The 21,602-nt window shown below is 48.1% G+C and overlaps 1 protein-coding gene across 7 annotated transcripts in view; it reads left to right on the top strand.

Annotated features, from left to right (window-relative positions):
- LOC129811546 (ral GTPase-activating protein subunit alpha-2-like) overlaps window positions 1–21,602 on the top strand; it is a 197,779-nt gene that overhangs the window by 79,285 nt on the left and 96,892 nt on the right. For all 7 annotated transcript variants that reach the window (XR_008752897.1, XM_055862943.1, XM_055862946.1 and 4 more), the window contains exons 4-16: window positions 566–623; window positions 4,456–4,499; window positions 4,626–4,806; window positions 5,174–5,289; window positions 5,491–5,629; window positions 6,822–7,027; window positions 7,253–7,504; window positions 7,909–8,088; window positions 8,238–8,378; window positions 8,512–8,660; window positions 9,796–9,907; window positions 10,780–11,017; window positions 11,578–11,751. Coding sequence is in view for 6 of the 7 variants with exons in the window: in XM_055862943.1 (XP_055718918.1) it covers window positions 566–623; window positions 4,456–4,499; window positions 4,626–4,806; window positions 5,174–5,289; window positions 5,491–5,629; window positions 6,822–7,027; window positions 7,253–7,504; window positions 7,909–8,088; window positions 8,238–8,378; window positions 8,512–8,660; window positions 9,796–9,907; window positions 10,780–11,017; window positions 11,578–11,751 (1,990 nt within the window). In the remaining variant the exon portion in view is untranslated. The remainder of the gene's footprint in view (window positions 1–565; window positions 624–4,455; window positions 4,500–4,625; window positions 4,807–5,173; window positions 5,290–5,490; window positions 5,630–6,821; window positions 7,028–7,252; window positions 7,505–7,908; window positions 8,089–8,237; window positions 8,379–8,511; window positions 8,661–9,795; window positions 9,908–10,779; window positions 11,018–11,577; window positions 11,752–21,602) is intronic.

The following is a 21,602-nucleotide window of genomic DNA, read 5'->3' on the forward strand; positions in this document are numbered from 1 at the left end:
GACTGGCTGCCACACACTGCGCATTCCACAGTGGTGTCATCTCTTATCCCTCTCTCCCCCCATTCCTCTCATCCATCCATCCCCCAGTTAACCCGTCCCTCAGTGGAGGAATAATGATAGCCTGCTGAAAGGTCAGCACGCTCTAATTGAGTTGTTAATCTATGGTTGGCAAGGTGATGACATTTCCAGCGTTGTCACCAGGGCCATCCCGATAGCAGGCCAGAGACACGTACACAGGAGGAGGAGGCGAGTAGTGACTACTGACTGACTGACTGACATGGCTGCTCTACTTCTGGCCTGCTTTTAGGATGTATGGCTGAGCAGCTTGTCAACAAGGCCATACGTTTGGTGTGTGTACATCATTGTCCCTTAGCACAATTGTCACAGTTTTGGATCGAAGTAGCACCTCATTGAGTTGTTTAAAGCTTATTGAGTAAATGTTTACTTTCCTTTCTCCCTTTGTGATCAGGTTTCTTTGCTCTGTCTCTGTGACTGTTTTCCCATAAGTGATTAATCTGTTTGGAGATTTTGCTAATACTTACACTATATTTCTCATGTTTTCCAGAAAATTCTGCAACTTCTACCAGAAAAAATCTACAGTCGATGGCAGTTCCACAGTATAGGTATGTACCACTTCATCAGCTGTTTCTAAGTTTGTATTTACAGTACTTTAGCCTGCTTGAATAGGCCTACACTGCTAAGGTTTGCATTCTTCTGCTTGGGTACAGTAGTCAAAAGCCTGTTCTCTCCCCTCCTGCTGCTACAACCACCAAAATAAACCACAGAAGCACAGATTATCAGCACAACCACGCTTAAACGGTTCGTGTAAGAAGAAAATAATTAGGAGTGGAAGGAGAAGTAAATGAAAAATGCAAATGAGATCCTAATTTGAAATGCAAATTGGTAATTGAATTATGCTTCGTTCAGTTTCATCCTCGCGAGCAGGAGGACCCTCGCAACCAGCAATAACCTCAATTATAATCTTCTGTTTGTCAGTCGTTTCGCAGCTAAAGCGGTGAGACAGCCAATCACCCCTGGGGCTTATTACTCCAAATATGGAAGCTCACCCCCCCCCTCAGCAGTCCCCAAACACGCACCCTGCTCCCCGGTCCACAAATCACCAGCTAAAACCTGTCTCTCCTTCCCTCACCCTTTTAGGAAAGTTCCCTGCTGCTTGCAGCACACATCATAATTCAGCTGATGCTATTCCCTGGGATGGTCTCCTGGGTTATGTAGGTGTTTGAATAGAATGCTTGAACGGTGAAACAGCACCACTGGTTTCCCCAGGCGCATTTGTTAGTGTTTTTGTTTTCCTGACTAAATGAAGGTGAGCAGTGTGGTAAAAAAAAAAGACATTCTGCTGTTCTATTGCGCGTGCAGTGATGTCTGAGGAAAAAAACTGTATTCATTGTTTTGTTGAGGAAAAATAAATGTTAAAGCCACCCAAGTCATAGACTGTTCTCTCTGCTGCCGCATGGCAAGTGGTACCGATGCACCAGGTCTGAAACCAACAGGACCCTGAACAGCTGCTACCCCAAAGCCATAAGACTGCTAAATAATTAGTTAAATAGTTGACCAAATAGCTACCTGGATTATCTGCATTTTATCCTGTTGTCTCTTCACTTTTTCCTACCTCATACCCCTGCACATAGACTCAGTACTTGTACCCCATGTATGTAGCTAAGTTATCATTACTCATTGTGTATTTATTATTACTTTTATTAATGTGTTTTACTTTTCATTTTTTTCTCTTTTCTTTCTCTCAGCATTGCTGGGAAGGACCCGTATGTAAGCATTTCACTGTTAGTCTACATCTGTTTGCAAAGCATGTGAAAAATAAAATTAGATTTGATTTAAATATTCCAAATGGTCCTGGCAGTTTCACCATTATGGATTCCAGCTTTAAGAAGTCACATCTCACCTAGACAACTGCTTACTATTGACCCTACTGCCCAAAGTGGGTAGATGACAATGCTTATAATTAGAGAGGAGGACCGGGAGCTGAGGAACTCCTACAGTCAGATCCAGTAAGACAGGCCCCAGTGGTGTGTTTCAGTGATCCCTCCACGAGCGAAACAAGCAGTTACACAGACCATTACCTGGTGAAAAATTGATCTCGATCCATCTTCCTCTCTCTCTCTCTCCTTCCCTCTCATTTCCATTCTCTTGGAGCAATTTTTTCTTTCTTCATTTAGCCAACACAGGGAGCGTCATTGATTTAACCTGATGAGTGGCGAACCAGGCATTTAGCAATCAGAGTATTGTCTCATTTGATTACCACAGACCTGATTGGCTTCATAAATGCACACCAGGCAATTGATGTTGATTTTCATCAGGGGAATGAGCAGCCTTCCCTCCCTGACTGGTTTATCACCACATCCAAGGTCAATATGTATTGATGGAACAGACAGACTTTCTTCTCTCTGTGTTAACTGTAGCTCAAATCTAATTGTATTTGTCACATGCTTTGTAAACAACAGGTGTAGACCAACAGTGAAATGCTTACTTCCAGGTCCTTTTCCAACAATGCAGAGTTAAAGATTAAAATCAATAAATAATAGAAATAGTGACACGAGGAATACATACACAGTGAATAACGAATAACAATAACGAGTCAAAATAATATACAGGAAGTATCAGTATTGAGTTGTTGTGCAGGGTACTAGGTAATAACATGGCTATATACAGGAAGTACCAGTACTGAGTCGTTGTGTAGGGTACTATGCAATTGAGGTAGTTATGTACATATAGAAGGGGTGAAGTGACTAGGCAACAGGATAGATAAGACTCTGTGTGTGTGTGTGTGTGTGTGTGTGTGTGTGTGTGTGTGTGTGTGTGTGTGTGTGTGTGTGTGTGTGTGTGTGTGTGTGTGTGTGTGTGTGTGTGTGTGTGTGTGGGTGTAAGTATATGTGAGTGTTTGGGTAGAGGTGGGTGTGTGTGTGTGTGCGCGTGTGTTTGGGTGTACGTATATGTGAGTGTTTGGGTAGAGTCCAGTGTGTGTGTGTGTGTGTGTGTGGGTGTAAGTATATGTGAGTGTTTGGGTAGAGGTGGGTGTGTGTGTGTGTGTGTGGGTGTAAGTATATGTGAGTGTTTGGGTAGAGTCCAGTGTGTGTGTGCGCGTGTGTTTGGGTGTAAGTATATGTGAGTGTTTGGGTAGAGTCCAGTGTGTGTGTGCATGTGTGTGTTTGGGTGTAAGTATATGTGAGTGTTTGGGTAGAGTCCAGTGTGTGTGTGTTTGGGTAGAGTCCAGTGTGTGTGTGTGTGTGTGTGTGTGTGTGTGTGTGTGTGTGTTTGGGTAGAGTCCAGTGTGTGTGTGTTTGGGTGTAAGTATATGTGTGTGTTTGGGTAGAGTCCAGTGTGTGTGTGTTTGGGTAGAGTCCAGTGTGTGTGTGTGTGTGTGTGTGTGTGTGTGTGTGTGTGTGTGTGTGTGTGTGTGTGTGTGTGTGTGTGTGTGTGTGTGTGTGAGTGTTTGGGTAGAGTCCAGTGTGTGTGCATAGTCAGTGTAAGAAAGTTAGTGCAAGAAAGAGTCAATGCAGGTAGTCCAGGTAGCCATTTGATTAGCGGTAGAAGCTGTTCAGGGTCCTGTTGGTTTCAGACTTGGTGCATCGGTACCGCTTGTCATGCTGTAGCAGAGAGAAGTCTATAGCTTGGGTGGCTGGAATCTTTGACAATTTTTCGGGGCCTTCTTCTGACACAGCCTCGGGGCTCTACAGTACGACCATTTTACTCGCATATGCGCCTAAATATTTTGCTGTGCAAACTCGCATTTTGATTAGGAACACCAGTGCGCCAAGAAAAATATCAACGAGATGATGATTGCTGCAATTTCACTGTACAGCAGCCCCTGAGTACCGTGGAGAGTACACTGAGCGCAGATTCATGAACGTGCACCATTGCTACAAAGAAAATAGCTAGTTCCCTCAAATATTTTTCATTGAGCTCCTAAATTTCTTTGTGTGCAACTTAGGCGCACACGTGCTCCTTGTAAAACAAAAAGATCAGCGTAGAGCCCTGCGCTGGTATAGAGGTCCTGCATGGCAGTGACGCACTGGGCCGTACTCACCACCCTCTGTAACGCCTTGCGGTTGGGTGCCAAGCAGTTGCCATACCAAGAGGCTATGTAGCCAGTCAAGATGCTTTCAATGCTGCAGCTGTAGAACTTTTTGATGATCTGAGGGCCCATGACAAATCTTTTCAGAGTCCTGGGGGGGGAGAGGTGTTGTCGTGCATTCTTCACAACTGTGTTGGTGTGTGTGTGGACCATGATAGAGCCTTAGTGACGTGGACACAGAGGAACTCTAATCTCTCGACCCGCTCCACTACAGCCCCATCGATGTGGATGTTCAATGTGCAGAGCAATGTCTAGCATCTCTCGGACACATCAGGTGGAAGATATATCTGTTCTGTGGTGTCAGGATTGTTCTGTTGTTCATGCTCGCTCGCTTTCCATTTCAGGTTCTATTCTGAAAAAGCTTTTGCACACTGGAAACTCATTCAAGGTAAGAATTGTTGTGAGTTTTCTCACACAAACCCTTACATTTTTCTCCTACATGACTGTGAAGGATACGGAGCAGTCTGATCCTGTTCTGTGTATAGTAACCTGTCCAATGTCCTCCTGCCTGCAGATCAGATGTGAGGGAATTCGTCTGTTCCTGCTGTGGCTGCAGGCCCTGCAGAATAACTGTGCAGAGGAGCAGTTCCTCATCTTTGCCTGCCTGGTGCCAGGCTTCCCTGCCGTGCCCTCCACCAGAGGACCCTGCACCCTGGATACCATCATCTACAACCCTTTCTCCAACCCACCCGATGGTGAGACCTCTCAACGTCACTCAGCGTGCCCTCCCCTCCTCCATCTTCTGGTCCCCTGCCTCTACATCTGAATGTGTCCCAGCTTCTTTTTAAGTCCTATTTCAGTACCAACTGGAAGTTGTGCAAATTGAGCTGGTACTGTTGACTGTAATTGTCTGGGTCCTGGGGAATTACACTGAATGTTTCATGAAGTAGGCTGCTGGTGTGAGATGAAGGTTGTCCTCACTCCTCAGAAAGTTTAGAACTGTTTTGTGTTCATCAGTGTGTGTCTCTCACTCTCTTTCCCTCTTGCTCTCTCTTTCCCTCTTGCTCTCTCTTTCCCTCTTGCTCTCTCTTTCCCTCTCGCGCTCTCTCTTTCCCACAACAGCCAAGGTGGTGCCTGAGGAGATCACCCCACTGGTGCCAGCTGTGCCAGGGGAGAAGCTGGCAGACGACCAGACCTGCTACATCCTCCAAACCCTGCTTAAGTTCATGGTTGTCCAGGTAAGGCTCCAGCTACAAAACAGTCCTATCTAGACGACACTGGCTGAATCCGAATGTGGCCCTGGTTGAATACTTTCAAAATGCACGATCCAATTAAATTAGGTCTTTACTGTAAAACAAAGTAAGGGATCCAGTACAGAGCTTGTCTGGGTCTCTTGTCTGGCTGAGTAGTGACTCGGTGTGTCTCTTTGTGTCTGAAAGGCGTCTAGTTTAGAGTGGAGGAACAAAGACAACCAGGACACCGGCTTCAGGTTTCTCTTCAGTCTGTTCAAGAAGTACTACCTTCCTCACCTCTTCCCCTCCTTCACCAAGCTCACCAACCTCTACAAGCCACTTTTAGGTGAGTCTGGGTGGGTGAGTCAGTGTCTGGGTGAGTCAGTGTCTGGGTGAGTCAGTGTCTGGGTGAGTCAGTGTCTGGGTGGGCGGGTGAGGGTCCGGTTGAGTGAGTGTCTGGGTGGGCGAGGGAGTGTCTGGGTGAGTCAGTGTCTGGGTGGGCGGGTGAGTGTCTGGGTGAGTGAGTGTCTGGGTGGGCGGGTGAGTGTCTGGGTGAGTGAGTGTCTGGGTGGGCGGGTGAGTGTCTGGGTGAGTCTGGGTGAGTCAGTGTCTGGGTGGGCGGGTGAGTGTCTGGGTGAGTGAGTGTCTGGGTGGGCGGGTGAGTGTCTGGGTGAGTGTGGGTTTTCCCTTTACCATGAGCAGTCTATTATACTGCCATGTGAATATGGGAACATTTGCACTTCTGTTGAGATACTTCATGTGTAACTTTACTCTCTTTCTGACATATTGCTATGTTTTTTTGCGTGTCGCAAATAGGATATTAGTTACCCTCCTTAGAAACCGCTTTGGAGGGGGTGTAATATCATCTTCCTCTGTTGAACCAGTTCTGTTGTGTAATTGCAGCAACAGGCCTTTACCAAATCCAAAACTTGACCCACAAGCTAATTACTACAGTAAATACACAGATATTCCTGAGTTAGGCAATTTAGATGTCTTGTCATGAACCTGAAGCTTTTCTCCATCTCCCCTGTTGTAATGATGTACTCTCTTGTCTAAGGGTGAATTACATCCATTTTTTGGGCTAATTGGCAGTTAATTCAAAGGTATTGAAGTCATGTTTAAAAGGGGTGTCATGATGAATTATAGTAATTAAAATCTTTTGACACAATAACCTGGTCCATGAGGCTGTGGTTCACTGTAATTATCATGGTACATTCAGGTCAATGACTTTCAGGGCTGAATTAAAAATGTTCATGTGATGACCAGTCTTAAGTGACAGTGAAACCATAGAGAGCAGTGCTTTTGAATCTTGTGAAATTATCCACCCACTTTCTGTCTCTCTCCCTTTATCTCCCCCTCCCTTTCTGACCCCTCTCTTTCTCTCTCTCACTTGCTCACTCGCTCGCTCTCTGTCTTTCTGTGTCTCTCTCTGTCTTTTTGTCTCTGTCTCTGTCTCCTCTCTCTCTCTCTCTGTCTCTCTTTCTCTCGATCTCTGTCTCTGTCTGTCTCTGTGTTTCTCTCTCTCTCCTCTTCCCCAGACCTCCCCCACCACAGACCAAAGCCTCTGTATGTCCCAGTGACCCGTAACAACGAGAGCACGTTCTGTACGAGGGACCAGTACCTAGCTCCCCGTGTGGCCTTTATCACCTGGCTGGTCACCTTCTTCCTGGACAAGAAGTACATCAGCACCGCCACCCCCAGCGCCAAGAACGGGACGAACGAGGTCATCCCCAAACTCATCCAGGTAGGTCCACTGTCATACGCTGTACTGTCACCCAGGTTCAGTTAAACACCATGCAGAAAAGATTGAATGGTCAATTCGAAGGAGAGGTTTGGAATAATTTTTTACTTAACAACAGTTACTTTTGTGTTTGTGTTAGTCTTTATAATTTATACTGGAATCCAGCCCTAAACCTTCTCTACCTCTCACTGGTACTCTGTCCATACCCTGGCCGTGCTGTGTGTTCAGACTGTCACTGCAGGCAGTAGCAGTCAGGAGAAGGAGAGGGATAAAGACCGTGGTGGTAGTGAGGGGGAGCCCAACGGCCCCACAGAGCCAGAGAAGAGCCACTCTAACAGTAGCACGCTGTCTGACCGGCGCCCCAGCGACTCCAGCCTGTGCAGCATCGACGAGGAGCACCGCAGCGTCTACGACATGGTGCACGCCATCCTACTCTCCACACGGGACAACATCAACTTCGTCAACGAGGTCTTCCACCAGGTACAGCCCGCAGAGAGATGATGCCGAAGAGATTCCATGGGATTCAATGAGAGTATAAACTATGCTTTTCTAATGCACGGGTAGTTTTAGTTGTGAAGCTGATTTCCTCTCATACTCTGCTAGCTTTTAAACATGATGCTGAATAGGAGACCATGTTATGTTATTAGTTGTATTGTACTGCTCTCTAGTGGAAAGACACTATCACTACATCAACTCTATCATCTTAGTTGGAGCAAATTAAATAAAGATTTGGAACGTTTGTCCTTAGCAACCACATCTGCTTCATGCCATTTAACAAACACCTTATTGCTCTCATAATCCTGAAGATAAATGTATTCATTATCCAATACATCTGGCCATTATTTTCTCATGTATAATACTGTTTAATAACTGTCCTGCTCCAGGCCTTCCTGTTGCCCTCCTGTGAGACGTCAGCGACCCGGAAGGTGATCAAGGTGTACAGGAAGTGGATCCTGCAGGAGAAGCCAGGCTTCATGACAGAGCCAGAGAAGAGCAGACAGGCTGAGGTGGAGGAGAACCCTGAGCAGCTGCTCATCACTGAGACTGACAACACACACACACCGGTAATGTCAATGACAAACAAACACACACACACAAACAGCACAACAAGTCAGTGGACACACACGCACTACAATTAAATCAGAAATTGTCATTGAGAAACACAATCACTTTCATACTCACGTGCTGACTGGATGGTCGTGTCCTCCGGCAGGTGTTGAAAAGTCAAAGTCATGGTCACAAGCGTTCGTCCAGTTGGGGCAGAACATACTCTTTCAGCAGTGCCATCAGCCGGGGCTGTCTCACTGAGGAACAGAACAGAGACATCAAGGCTGGCATCCAGCCCACCCTGCAGGTATGTGTGTGTGTGTGTGTTTTGAGAGAGTGTGTCCTCTGTCTTTTGTAACCTCTGTTTGACCTCTGTGGCCAGCAATGTGTTTGTATCTCGTCAACCCTGACCATAGTTTATGTCGTTGCTCTTTCCCCAGGTGTTCCTGACCAACTCTGCCAACGTGTTTCTACTGGAGCCGTGCCAGGACGTGCCCAAACTACTGGACAACCAGGTGGAGGTGTGCAAGGGGGTGCTGAGCATCTACCGCCACATGATCATGGAGCACGCCATGAACACACAGACATGGTATGGCAGTCAGCACCTCATACACATACTGATATAAACTAAACAGTGCCACAGTGCAAAGGCTATAGACTGTGTATTGTGTACACCCACTAGTTTAATGCAATCATTCTAAACCAAGCTGTTGCTTGTACCTGAAGGACTGTATAAACAGACAGACCTGGACAGAAACTGTTGTATACTCATCTACTGAGACACAGTGATGGACGATGATGGACTAATGCCCTCTGGTGTGTGTGTGTGTGTGTGTGTGTGTCCTGGTGTGTGTGTCCTGGTGTGTCCTGGTGTGTGTGTCCTGGTGTGTCCTGGGGTGTGGGTATGTGTGTCCTGGTGTGTGTGTGTCCTGGTGTGTGTGTGTCCTGGTGTGTGTGTGTCCTGGTGTGTGTGTGTCCTGGTGTGTGTGTGTCCTGGTGTGTGTGTGTGTGTCCTGGTGTGTGTGTGTGTCCTGGTGTGTGTGTGTGTCCTGGTGTGTGTGTGTGTGTCCTGGTGTGTGTGTGTGTGTCCTGGTGTGTGTGTGTGTGTCCTGGTGTGTGTGTGTGTGTCCTGGTGTGTGTGTGTGTGTCCTGGTGTGTGTGTGTGTGTCCTGGTGTGTGTGTGTGTGTCCTGGTGTGTGTGTGTGTGTCCTGGTGTGTGTGTGTGTGTCCTGGTGTGTGTGTGTGTGTCCTGGTGTGTGTGTGTGTGTCCTGGTGTGTGTGTGTGTGTGTCCTGGTGTGTGTGTGTGTGTGTGTGTGTCCTGGTGTGTGTGTGTGTGTGGGTGTGTGTGTGTGTGTGTGGGTGTGTGTGTGTGTGTGTGGGTGTGTGTGTGTGTGTGTGGGTGTGTGTGTGTGTGTGTGGGTGTGTCCTGGGGTGTGGGTGTGTCCTGGGGTGTGGGTGTGTCCTGGGGTGTGGGTGTGGGTGTGTCCCGGGGCGTGGGTGTGTCCCGGGGTGTGGGTGTGTCCTGGGGTGTGGGTGTGTCCTGGGGTGTGTGTGTGGGTGTGTCCCGGGGCGTGGGTGTGTCCCGGGGCGTGGGTGTGTCCCGGGGCGTGGGTGTGTCCCGGTGCGTGGGTGTGTCCCGGTGTGTGTGTGTGTGTGTGTGTGTGTGTGTGTGTGTGTGTGTGTGTGTGTCCTGGGGTGTGGGTGTGTGTGTGTGTGTGTGTAGGCAGCAGATGCTACAGGTGCTGCTGAGGATCACTGAGGCGGTGATGAAGAGGCCTCAGGAGAACCAAAGAAAAGACCCCTTCGCTGAGAGCCTGGCTGCCATCCTCTTCAGGGTAAGTCTGTCTGGGGATCATCCTATGGCTCCTATATCCTCTCTTGCTGTTAGTTGTTCTGATACCTCTGTTAGAGGAAGCCTTACTAAGCTACAGGAAATGGTTGTTGCCCATGATGATAATATAATGTGGTAATGTTCAGGGGAGTCATGCACCCCATAAGTCTGAGACGGCACAAGGTACGTGAAGATTGCTGGAGGGGGGGGAGGGGGGGGGGGGGGGGGGGGGGGTCCAGAGGGGGACTGTTGGATAATTTTGCATTTTTCAAAACACGTGAAACTGCCTTTTCCTGCAATGTAGAGCCTTAATCATTGTTTAATTCTATGTAAAAAAAAAAAATAACTAAAAAAACCAACATTAAAATAAGTCAGTTTTTCTGCATATTTAAGCATTCCCCTTTAAAGAAACAAAATATGCTTCTCTGCAGCTTTACTAAAATCTGGGTAAAAGATTGAAAGGAATGTCTTATTCAGTACATGTAGTTATTGCTTGCTTTTCTAAAGTCTACCAACCTTGCCAGCAGTCATGTAAAAGATAGTTAGACAAGCTAGCTACTCTAACTTGATAGCCTGAAATAGATTCTGGGTAGTAAGTTATGAGGTTGGGAGATAGGTTCCCTATCTGGTTTAGCTAAAGCCAAATTCATAAAATTGCTAATGAGCAGTAGTATTACAGAGAAAAAAATACATTTTAAATGTTTTAAACAGGACAAATCTGCCCCCTATGGGTAACTTTAATGTTGCAGCTATAATGGCTTGTTAGTGTTTTTATTTCAAGCCAATGAGAACCAATTCCAAGCCAATGAGAACCAGCTGTCTGGCCCTGATGTTTAATGAGATATGTTTTGTGTGCCCCTGTACATCCTCCCCCAGACGATCATCGTGGCGTGGGTACGGGCCAACCTGTGTGTCTTCATCTCTCGGGAGCTGTGGGACGAGCTGCTGTCTGTGCTGTCGTCTCTAACAGGCTGGGAGGAGCTGGTGACAGAGTGGGCCAGCATCATGGATTCTCTGACCGCTGTCCTGGCCCGCTCCGTCTATGGCCTGGACATGAGCAATCTGCCCCTGGACAAACTCAGTGAACAGAAGGAGAAGAAACAGAGGGGACGGGGTAAGGAGGCAGGGTGCGAGGGAGAAAGCGAGGGTGAGAGGGAGGGTGAGAGGGAGGGTGAGAGGGAGGGTGAGAGGGAGGGTGAGAGGGAGGGTGAGAGGGAGGGTGAGAGGGAGGGTGAGAGGGAGGGTGAGAGGGAGGGGAGGGAGGGAGGGAGAGAGGGAGGGAGAGAGGGAGGGTGAGAGGGAGGGTGGGAGGGAGGGTGAGAGAGAGAGAGAGAGAGAGAGAGAGAGAGAGAGAGAGAGAGAGAGAGAGAGAGAGAGAGAGAGAGAGAGAGAGAGAGAGAGAGAGAGAGAGAGAGAGAGAGAGAGAGAGAGAGAGAGAGAGAGAGAGAGAGAGAGAGAGAGAGAGAGAGAGAGAGAGAGAGAGAGAGAGAGAGAGAGAGAGAGGGACGGAGAGAGAGGGAGGGACGGAGAGTGAAGGAGGGATAGTGGTGGGTAATGAAGTATAAGCCTCAGTTCAGATAGCAGCAATGGTAGAACTCAAGATTCAGTTTCTCTTTTTTATTTTCTATTGATATTATTTGTGTGTCTGTCTCTCTCTCTCTGTCTGTCTCTCAGGAGTGGTCCAGGACTCCCAGAAGGCAGCAGCGGTGGCCAGGTCATTCTCTCTGAGCTGGAGGAACCAGGGAGACCAGCAGGGGGTCCAGGAGCCCATGAGGTTCCGCAGCGCTACCACCTCAGGGGCCCCTGGCGTGGAGAAGGCCCGCAACAATGTCCGACAGAAAGCCACAGGTGAACACACACGCTACTATAATGAAATGACATTTTGCCAGTGCCAAATGTGGCCCAAATACAGATCTGTTGAATCCCTCTATGACACTCTGGTGTTTGATAGATTTGCCACCCTACCAGCTGTAGACCAGACTCTCTGTGGACTCCACAGTGAGTCTATATAAAAGAAGGTCATGTGTGTGTTAGGCCAGGTGCTGGTGAAAGGCTCAACACTAAGCACAAAAGAACAGCAGATAATCTCCATTGTTCCTGTCAAATGTCATTGGCCAATGTCAACATGTTTCTGTGTCAGTTCTGTGGCACACACACACACACACACACACACACACACACACACACACACACACACACACAGGAGCGCCACCAGGGATGTTGGGCCCCATGAAAAGATCTCACATTGGGCCCCACCACCACACCAACCCTGCGCAATTGCTGTAACCACACACCTCCAGAACCCAATCAACCCGTTCAAAGCTTTAAGTAACCGTCGCATTGCAGGCTTGCAACTCTCTTGTAGTCCATTATTTACTGTACAATATTTACTGACAGTGAGCTGTTGTCACGATCGTGTGGAGGATTGACGGACCAAAACGCAGCATTAGGAAAATAAGCCTTCTCCTTTTATTGATGAAGAAGGCAAAACGAAACAAACACACTTAAGAACTAACCAAAACAATAAACGATCGTGAAGCTAAATAAACGATGTGCACACACAGGCTACAAACGTTTAACATAGACAACGCTAGACACATGTACTCAACACAAACCCATATACTACACCCAACACCCCCTTTACCATAGAATCACCCAAAACCAACAAAACACAAACATTCCCCATGTCACACCCTGACCTAACTAAAATAATAAAGAAAACAAAGAATACTAAGGCCAGGGCGTGACATAACCCCCCCCCCTTAAGGTGCGAACTCCGGGCGCACCATTACACAGTCTAGGGGAGGGTCTGGGTGGGCTTCCTTCCACGGTGGCGGCTCCGGCACTGGTCGTGTTCCCCACGTCACCACAGTCCCTAACCGCCTCCTTAGCTTCCTCCAAATGACTCCCCTCCCCATTAACCCCACTACATTAAGGGGCAGCTCCGGACTAAGGGGCAGCTCCGGACTAAGGGGCAGCTCCGGACTAAGGGGCAGCTCCGGACTAAGGGGCAGCTCCGGACTAAGGGGCAGTACCAGGGTAAGGGGCAGTACCAGGGTCAGGGGCAGCTCCGAACTAAGGGACAGCACCAGGATAAGGGGCAGCACCAGGATAAGGGGCAGCTCCGGACTGAGGAACGGCACATGGCTGGCTGACAGATCTGGCTGCTCATGGCTGGCTGACGGATCTGGCTGCTCATGGCTGGCTGACGGATCTGGCTGCTCATGGCTAGCTGACGGATCTGGCTGCTCATGGCTAGCTGACGGATCTGGCTGCTCATGGCTAGCTGACGGATCTGGCAGATCCTGTCTGGTTGGCGGCTCTGGCAGATCCTGTCTGGTTGGCGGCTCTGGCAGATCCTGTCTGGTTGGCGGCTCTGGCAGATCCTGTCTGGTTGGCGGCTCTGGCAGATCCTGTCTGACGGACGGCTCTAGCGGCTCCTGTCTGGCGGGCGGCTCTAGCGGCTCCTGTCTGGCGGGCGGCTCAGTAGGCTCATGGCAGACGGGCGGCTTTGCAGGCTCATGGCAGACGGGCGGCTTTGCAGGCTCATTGCAGACGGATGGCTCAGATGGCGCTGGGGAGACGGATGGCTCAGATGGCGCTTGGCAGACTGGCAGTTCAGGCATCGCTGTGCAGACGGCAGACTCCTGCCGGCTGAGGCGCACTGTAGGCCTGGTGCATGGTGCCGGGACTGGTGGTACCGGGCTGGGGACACGCATCTCAGGGCTAGTGCGGGGAGCAGCAACAGGACGCACAGGACTCTGGGGACACACAGGAGGCTTGGTGCGTGGTTTAGGCACTGGTGGTAAAGGGCTGGAGACACGCACCATATGGCTAGTGTGTGGAGGAGGCACTGGTGGTACTGGGTTGGGGCGGGGAGGTGGCGCCGGAAATACCGGACCGTGCAGGCGTACTGGCTCCCTTGAGCGCCGAGCCTGGCCAACCCTACCTGGTTGTATGCTCCCCGTCGCCTGACCAGTGCGGGGAGGTGGAAAAACCCGCACCGGCCTATGTAGGCGAACCGGGAACACCATGCGTAAGGCTGGTGCCATGTACGCCGGCCCGAGGAGACGCACTGGTGACCAGATGCGTTGGGCCGGCTTCATGACATATGGCTCAACGCTCAGTCTAGCCCGGCCGATACGTGGAGCTGGAATGTACCGAACCGGGCTATGCACGCGTACAGGAGACACCGTGCGCTCTACTGCGTAACACGGTGTCTGCCCGTACTCTCGCTCTCCACGGTAAGTACAGGGAGTAGGCGCAGGTTTCCTACCTGACTTCGCCACACTCCCTTTAAGGCCCCCCCCCCAAGAAATTTTTGGGTTGAACTCACGGGCTTCCAGCCTTGTCTCCGTGCTGCCTCCTCATATCGCCTCCTCTCGGCTTTAGCTGCCTCCAGCTCTTCACGAGGAAGGCGATATTCTCCCGGTTGTGCCCACGGCCCCTTACCATCCAGTATCTCCTCCCATGTCCACGAATCCTGTGTAGGTGGGTCCTGTTGCCGCTTTACATGCCGCTTGGTCCTGTAGTGGTGAGTAGTTCTGTCACGATCGTGTGGAGGATTGACGGACCAAAACGCAGCATTAGGAAAATAAGCCATCTCCTTTTATTGATGAAGAAGGCAAAATGAAACAAACACACTTAAGAACTAACCAAAACAATAAACGATCGTGAAGCTAAATAAACGATGTGCACACACAGGCTACAAACGTTTAACATAGACAACGCTAGACACATGTACTCAACACAAACCCATATACTACACCCAACACCCCCTTTACCATAGAATCACCCAAAACCAACAAAACACAAACATTCCCCATGTCACACCCTGACCTAACTAAAATAATAAAGAAAACAAAGAATACTAAGGCCAGGGCGTGACAGCTGTGAAAATACAACACTGTGCAGACATGCATGCAACATTCTGCATACAGTGAAATTCACTATTTGATGCAAGACTGATACCCTCTATAAGAAATGTGCTAAAGGACGTATTTTACAGTCTACATGTCATTTATTTGAATGTTAAAATTCTCTTAACATTAATGAATAACTTAAAATAAATATAACTTAAATATACATATATAATATATGTAAATATAAATAAAGTAAATATAAATATAATACCTATAAATATAATACCTTAAATATACCTCTTCAATTAAAATAAACTAACATCATCTATAGAATGATATAACAAACCAAATAATCAAATCAGCAGCAGATTGTTGAACTAAGTATACATACTACCTAGAAAATATGCAGCTGGAAAAGTGGAAATGGAAAATGGAAATGAAAAGGCCTGATGGTGCCGCTAGAGGAAAGGTCACGAGGTCACCAAATCAATAGGTTTCTTCCACTTGGGGTCTTGATTGTGCACAACAAATTTTATGGCAATCCAGCCATTACTTTGAGATATATCTTGTTCTCAGTCTTGTTCTCACCCTGTGGGCATCATGTGTCTAGTGATCCAATATCCATAGCCATTTAACAGTTACCACTGGCCCTTGCTCAGCCTTACTTACCAAGGGCCCAGCGCCGAGCCTTCTTGCTAGCAGTCACTGATCAAGTCTTTGAAGTTCAGCTTTCTAGCTAACTGACTTTCAATGGACAGCATGGCAAGACTGCAAAGCCTGTCCTGGGACATAGTGGACCTCAAATAGTTTTTTCAAATGAGTTTTAGCTTACTGAAAGCTCTCTCGCCACCAGCAACAGTCACAGGCAGTGTGCAAAATATATGTAAAGCAATGCACACTTCTCCAAAAATGCTTTGCAGCTGCATCTTACAAATTGCATTCAGGAGACCAAGAGGGGACAAGTTAGGGGGGAAGGTGGCAGCATATACAGTGTTCAGGTGTCTTACTTCATGTTGAAACTCAGGTGAAAGATCTCTGGAATACTTCATGATCAGTGGTTGGCACACAGAAGGGACTTTCCTCACTAATCTGCCCAACTTTCAGAACAGCAGAAAATGATTCTACAATGTTTCCAGTGTTGTGGAACCTAGTGTCCAAGTCACTTATGATGTTGTCCATAGCAGTAAAAAACACTGTTCTGAAACACCGTTGCTGCACTGTCCTGAGCTGTCTCCTCTTGAGAGGTCTCATCATGGAATCTCTTCCTTTTCCTCTGGCGGCTGTGTTTCTTGCTAAATTGAGGTGCAACATCCATTTGCGTAGCAGTCAGTGTTTCCACAGACAGGAGAGATTTCCATTCAACTCTAAGAGTCTGCATCTCTTCCTTTAAGGCTCTGATATTGGTTGCCTCTGTGTCAAGTGAGATTTTTCCTGACTGGAGAATCACATTCCTGTCCTCAATGCATTGCAGTACCTGCAATTATGCCAACTGACATGTCATTCAACACAATGCTGCTCACCTCCTTCAGTTGGGAGTAGGGCTGGTTCAGGGGTATGGGGATGAGGAGACAGGGCTGGTTCAGGGCTATGGGGATGAGGAGACAGGGCTGGTTCAGGGCTATGGGGATGAGGAGACAGGGCTGGTTCAGGGCTATGGGGATGAGGAGACAGGGCTGGTTCAGGGCTATGGGGATGAGGAGACAGGGCTGGTTCAGGGCTATGGGGATGAGGAGACAGGGCTGGTTCAGGGCTATGGGGATGAGGAGACGGGGCTGGTTCAGGGCTATGGGGATGAGGAGACGGGGCTGGTTCAGGGCTATGGGGATGAGGAGACAGGGCTGGTTCAGGGCTATGGGGATGAGGAGACAGGGCTGGTTCAGGGCTATGGGGATGAGGAGACAGGGCTGGTTCAGGGCTATGGGGATGAGGAGACAGGGCAGGTTCAGGGCTATGGGGATGAGGAGACAGGGCTGGTTCAGGGCTATGGGGATGAGGAGACAGGGCTGGTTCAGGGCTATGGGGATGAGGAGACAGGGCTGGTTCAGGGCTATGGGGATGAGGAGACAGGGCTGGTTTAGGGCTATGGGGATGAGGAGACAGGGCTGGTTCAGGGCTATGGGGATGAGGAGACAGGGCTGGTTCAGGGCTATGGGGATGAGGAGACAGGGCTGGTTCAGGGCTATGGGGATGAGTAGACAGGGCTGGTTCAGGGCTATGGGGATGAGTAGACAGGGCTGCTGAGCCTGAAGCTTCATCTGTTGGGCCTGGTACCAGGTACCAGGCAGGGATAACTGATTTATTTTTAATAGCTTGCTAAAAGTTTGCCTGCATTGATTAAAAGAGGAGCTACATGTAAACACAGAATGTTCTGTGAAGATATGAAGTAACTAATGTTAGGGGAGCAAAAGTAGCCTATTTCACTATGGAGATAACAGGTTAATTTCCAACACTCACGGACTACACCCACCTTCCTTTGTGAAACATTGGGTGACTGTCGCCCTTTGTTTTCTGTTTTCCTGTGTTTCCTTTCTTTCTTTTCGTTTTTGGAAGCCAGGTTTTTCTTTAGGAAGCTGAGACATGATGATCCACCGGCACTCCTCACTCACAATTCACTGCTAGCAACTACCATTAGTTTTATTAGTACATTGTAAATAAATTATTCTATTAATGATGATAGGTTAATAATATAATATTGAAAAAAATAATGTTCTAATAATTGTTTAGTGTCCCTGTCAGTCAGAGGCCCTTAGAATCGTCCTAACTTCCCCCCCCATACGGCTCCCCTGCACACTCCCCTGTGACGTGTTTTTTCCTCATTGTTCAGTCCGGATACATTGAACAACATCCACTGATCTGATGGAGATGTCTCAGTCTTATTAAATGTTTAGCTTTCAGGCTATCCAGAGCAGAGTGGTGTTGCGTAAGAGCTTTCACTTAACAATCTAACTCCTAATGGAGGAGGATTAAAGAGTGAAGCTCCTCCCTTGTTTCCTCACTCTCTCCCTCTGTGTCTCTTGTGGTAAACCGTGGGGTGTTGGGTTGAGCGTGCAGAGATTGACACAGAGACAGGGAGGTTTTAGTCCACAAAACAACTTTACTAAGACAGAAAATAAACATAAAGAAAATCACTTAGGTTTGGCTCGGTCCTTCTTCTCTACTGTGGCTTGGTGTCGTTCTCTCTCGAGGTGTGCCACCGTGCTCCTTTTATTTGACCTCCAAGGCTGGTTGGCACTCCTCCACTGAGAGCTGTCGGGGTGCCCAGCTCCCGTATTCCCAGCAGAGGGAGCCAACGTCGCCTCACGTACCTCCCCTCTATTACCATCCCCCGGGGTAGACCTGGGATACTGGGATAATGATGTCATCCAGATAAGCAGCGGCGTACTCACTGTGCGGCGCAGGACGCGGTCCTAAAAGGTTGCTGGTGCCCCGTGGAGCCCGAAAGGCAGAACCCGGTAGTGGTATAGCCCCCCCGGGGTGGAGAAGGCAGTCTTCTCCCGGGAGGCCTCTGCCAGTGGCACCTGCCAGTACCCCTTCGTCAGGTCCAAGGTGCTGACGTATCTCGCCATCCCCAAGCGGTCGGTCAGTTCGTCCACCCGGGGCATGGTGTAGGCATCAAATTTACTGACCTCGTTCAGGCCCCGGAAGTCATTACAGAAGCGGACGATTCATTCCGGTTTCGAAACCAGTACTAGGGGGCTTGAACACTCACTGTGTGACTCCTCCAGTACCCGCATTTCTAGCATTGTCGCCACTTCCCACTGGACCGCCACCCTCCGGGCTTCTGGTATCCAGTATGGCCGTTTACGCACTTTCTCCTGGACGGGTGTGGATATGATGTTCCACGAGATCCATGCACCCCGGCACCTCTGAGAACACGGACGTATTCCGCTGGACCAACTCTCTGAGCTCTTGTCGTTGGGTCAGGCTGAGGTCTTCCCCCATTGCAACTTCGATCGAGGGCGGGCCCTGCTGTGGCCGGGTCCACGTTACGCACAGCGCCTCACGTGCGTGCCATTTCTTCAGTATATTCACATGGTGAAGCTGGAGGGGTTTTCTCCGCCTGGTTGGCGGACCTTATAGTTGACATCGCATACCCGCTCAACGATGTTGTAGGTCCCATGCCACGTAGCCAGGAATTTACTCTCCATTGTAGGGATCAGCACCAAGACCTTCTCACCTGGTTGGAACTCTCGTGGTTGGGCACCCCGGTTGTAGACACTCCTAAGTATGAAAGACAAAACAAAACGGGAAATATTATCGACATTACATTGCACTTTTCACTGGCTGTCCCACAGGTTGTGGCAGGAGGACACATATTTGGCTGCCAAAACTGCACATGTTGGCTTTTCACCCAATAAATATTAGATTTTTTTTTTATTTTATAGTTTCAAATTCTTTGTATTGAATTATAATTTTGGGAAAGAAATATTCTCTTAGGTCTGAGTATTTGTCACAGTGTAATAGGAAATGCAGCTCTGTCTCTACCTCTCCCCTGGAGCAGAGTGAGCACAGCCTGTCCTCTCTGGGCAGCCAGGTTTGTCTGTGACGACCAGTCTCTATAGCCAGACTGTGCTCACTGAGTCTGTACCAAGTCAATGTTTTCCTCAGTTTTCTATCAGTCACAGTGGTCAGATAGTCTGCCACCAAGTACTGCCTGTTTAGAGCCAAATAGCATTGAAGTTTACTTAGATTTTTTGTGGTGTCTTTCCAATAGGTGATATATTTTTGTTTTGTGATGATTTGGTTGGGCCAGATTTTCTGAGTGCTGTCCTGAGGCTCTATGGGAGAGTCTCGCTCTCGCTCTCGCTCTTTCTCTTTCTCTTTCTCTTTCTCTCTCTCTCTCTCTCTCTCTCTCTCTCTCTCGCTTTCTCTCTCTCTCTTTCTCTCTCTCTCTCTTTCTCTCTCTCTTTCTCTCTCTCTCTTTCTCTCTCTCTCTTTCTCTCTTTCTCTCTCTCTCTCTCTCTTTCTCTCTTTCTCTCTCTCTCTCTCTCTCTTTCTCCCTCTCTGTCTCTCTGTGTGTCTCTCTCTCTCTCTCTCTCTGTCTCTCTGTTTGTCTCTCTCTGTGTGTCTCTCTCTGTCTCTGCCTCTCTCTGTGTGTCTATATCTCTGTGTGTGTGTATGTGTGTGTCTCTCTCTCTCTCTCTGTCTCTCTCTGTGTGTCTATCTCTCTGTGTGTGTGTGTGTGTGTGTCTCTGTCTGTCTGTCTGTCTGTCTGTCTGTCTGTCTGTCTGTCTGTGTCTCTTTGTGTCTCTTTGTGTCTCTTTGTGTCTCTTTGTGTCTCTTTGTCTCTCTTTGTGTCTCTCTTTGTGTCTCTCTTTGTGTCTCTCTTTGTGTCTCTCTTTGTGTCTCTCTTTGTGTCTCTCTTTGTGTCTGTCTCTCTCTGTGTCTGTCTCTCTCTGTGTCTGTCTCTCTCTGTGTCTGTCTCTCTCTGTGTCTGTCTCTCTCTGTGTCTGTCTCTCTCTGTGTCTGTCTCTCTCTGTGTCTGTCTCTCTCTGTGTCTGTCTCTCTCTGTGTCTGTCTCTCTCTGTGTCTGCCTATCTCTGTGTCTGTCTCTCTGTTTATCTCTCTCTCCTTAATGACTGATAGTATCTCTGCTTGCTGAAGAGCTTGTTGAGCCTGGACCAGATGTAGTTGAGCCTGAAGGACTCTTAGAAGCTTTGTGTGTGTGTGTGTGTGTGTGTGTGTGTGTGTGTGTGTGTGTGTGTGTGTGTGTGTGTGTGTGTGTGTGTGTGTGTGTGTGTGTGTGTGTGTGTGTGTGTGTGTGTGTGTGTGTGTGAGAATACACATGTGCGTATATCTGCGTGCAGACAGAGACTGACATGAATTGCCAACCGCATCAAATTCTTCCCTTTCTCTCACCTAATTGGATTTCTCCGAAATTGATCTTCAAACGTCCCAATATCCCTCCCCCTCCACCCTCTTCTCCTTGAGAGGGAGCCCACACATCAATCCCTTGGCCGTTTTTGATAATTTCATTAAGAGCGTAATTAATGCTCATTAATATGCATAAACGGATAACAGTAGCGGTCTGTAGCAGAAACTATGCTATCTCCAAATGAAAGAGTAATTAAAGTGTGGTATGGGCAGAGAATGGAGTCCTCCTTATCTTGCAATGCTCCTCTCTCCTTTAAATGATGCCTGAAGTGCTGTCCACACACAATACCCCAATGTCTTATCTTTGAAAACGGTGAAAACTTGTGTATACTCATTTATGCAAATACGTACTTGGCAATGTTTTTCTGATGAGCATTTCCTTCGACAGGATATTGAAAGTACTGGGAACTAATTAATAGGGTCATATTGCCCTATTGACGGACTATTACCCATTCAAAATCGGTACCTCTTCTTGTTCTGGAAATAATGTACAATACTGTCATATTTGTTGTACTGTACATTCATTGTGTTCCTATCTACTTTAAATGCTCTAGTCTCCCAGCACTAACTAGCTGCAGTTGCTTTTCTTTTTGTTAGTGTATTCAAGGAGATAACATTAGAACGTGTGGAGGGAAATAAGTTGCCTTTACTGTGATGTGCTCAAGCCATTTCTATTGCTCCTCTTCTGTCATGTGCCCTGGTGTGTCATTCAAATGTAATGACATGTAAATAAAAAAAATGTATTTTTATGCAACAACAAATCTCTTAAAGCGCTGTGTATTTGTTTCGGTGAAGAGCCCTCAAGTATCAAATTAACATGAGAACGAGCCTCAGATTTAGGCTATAACATATTCTATTTAGGTTCTATTTACACTGAAGTCTGTTATTAGTTCTTCATTTCCTGTCTCAGTAGCTTCACTGTGCCTTTTCTTTCACTGTTGTTTCACTCTTCTTCACAGGCCT

Source organism: Salvelinus fontinalis, chromosome 15, assembly GCF_029448725.1.
Source record: "Salvelinus fontinalis isolate EN_2023a chromosome 15, ASM2944872v1, whole genome shotgun sequence".
Taxonomy (NCBI): domain Eukaryota; kingdom Metazoa; phylum Chordata; class Actinopteri; order Salmoniformes; family Salmonidae; genus Salvelinus; species Salvelinus fontinalis.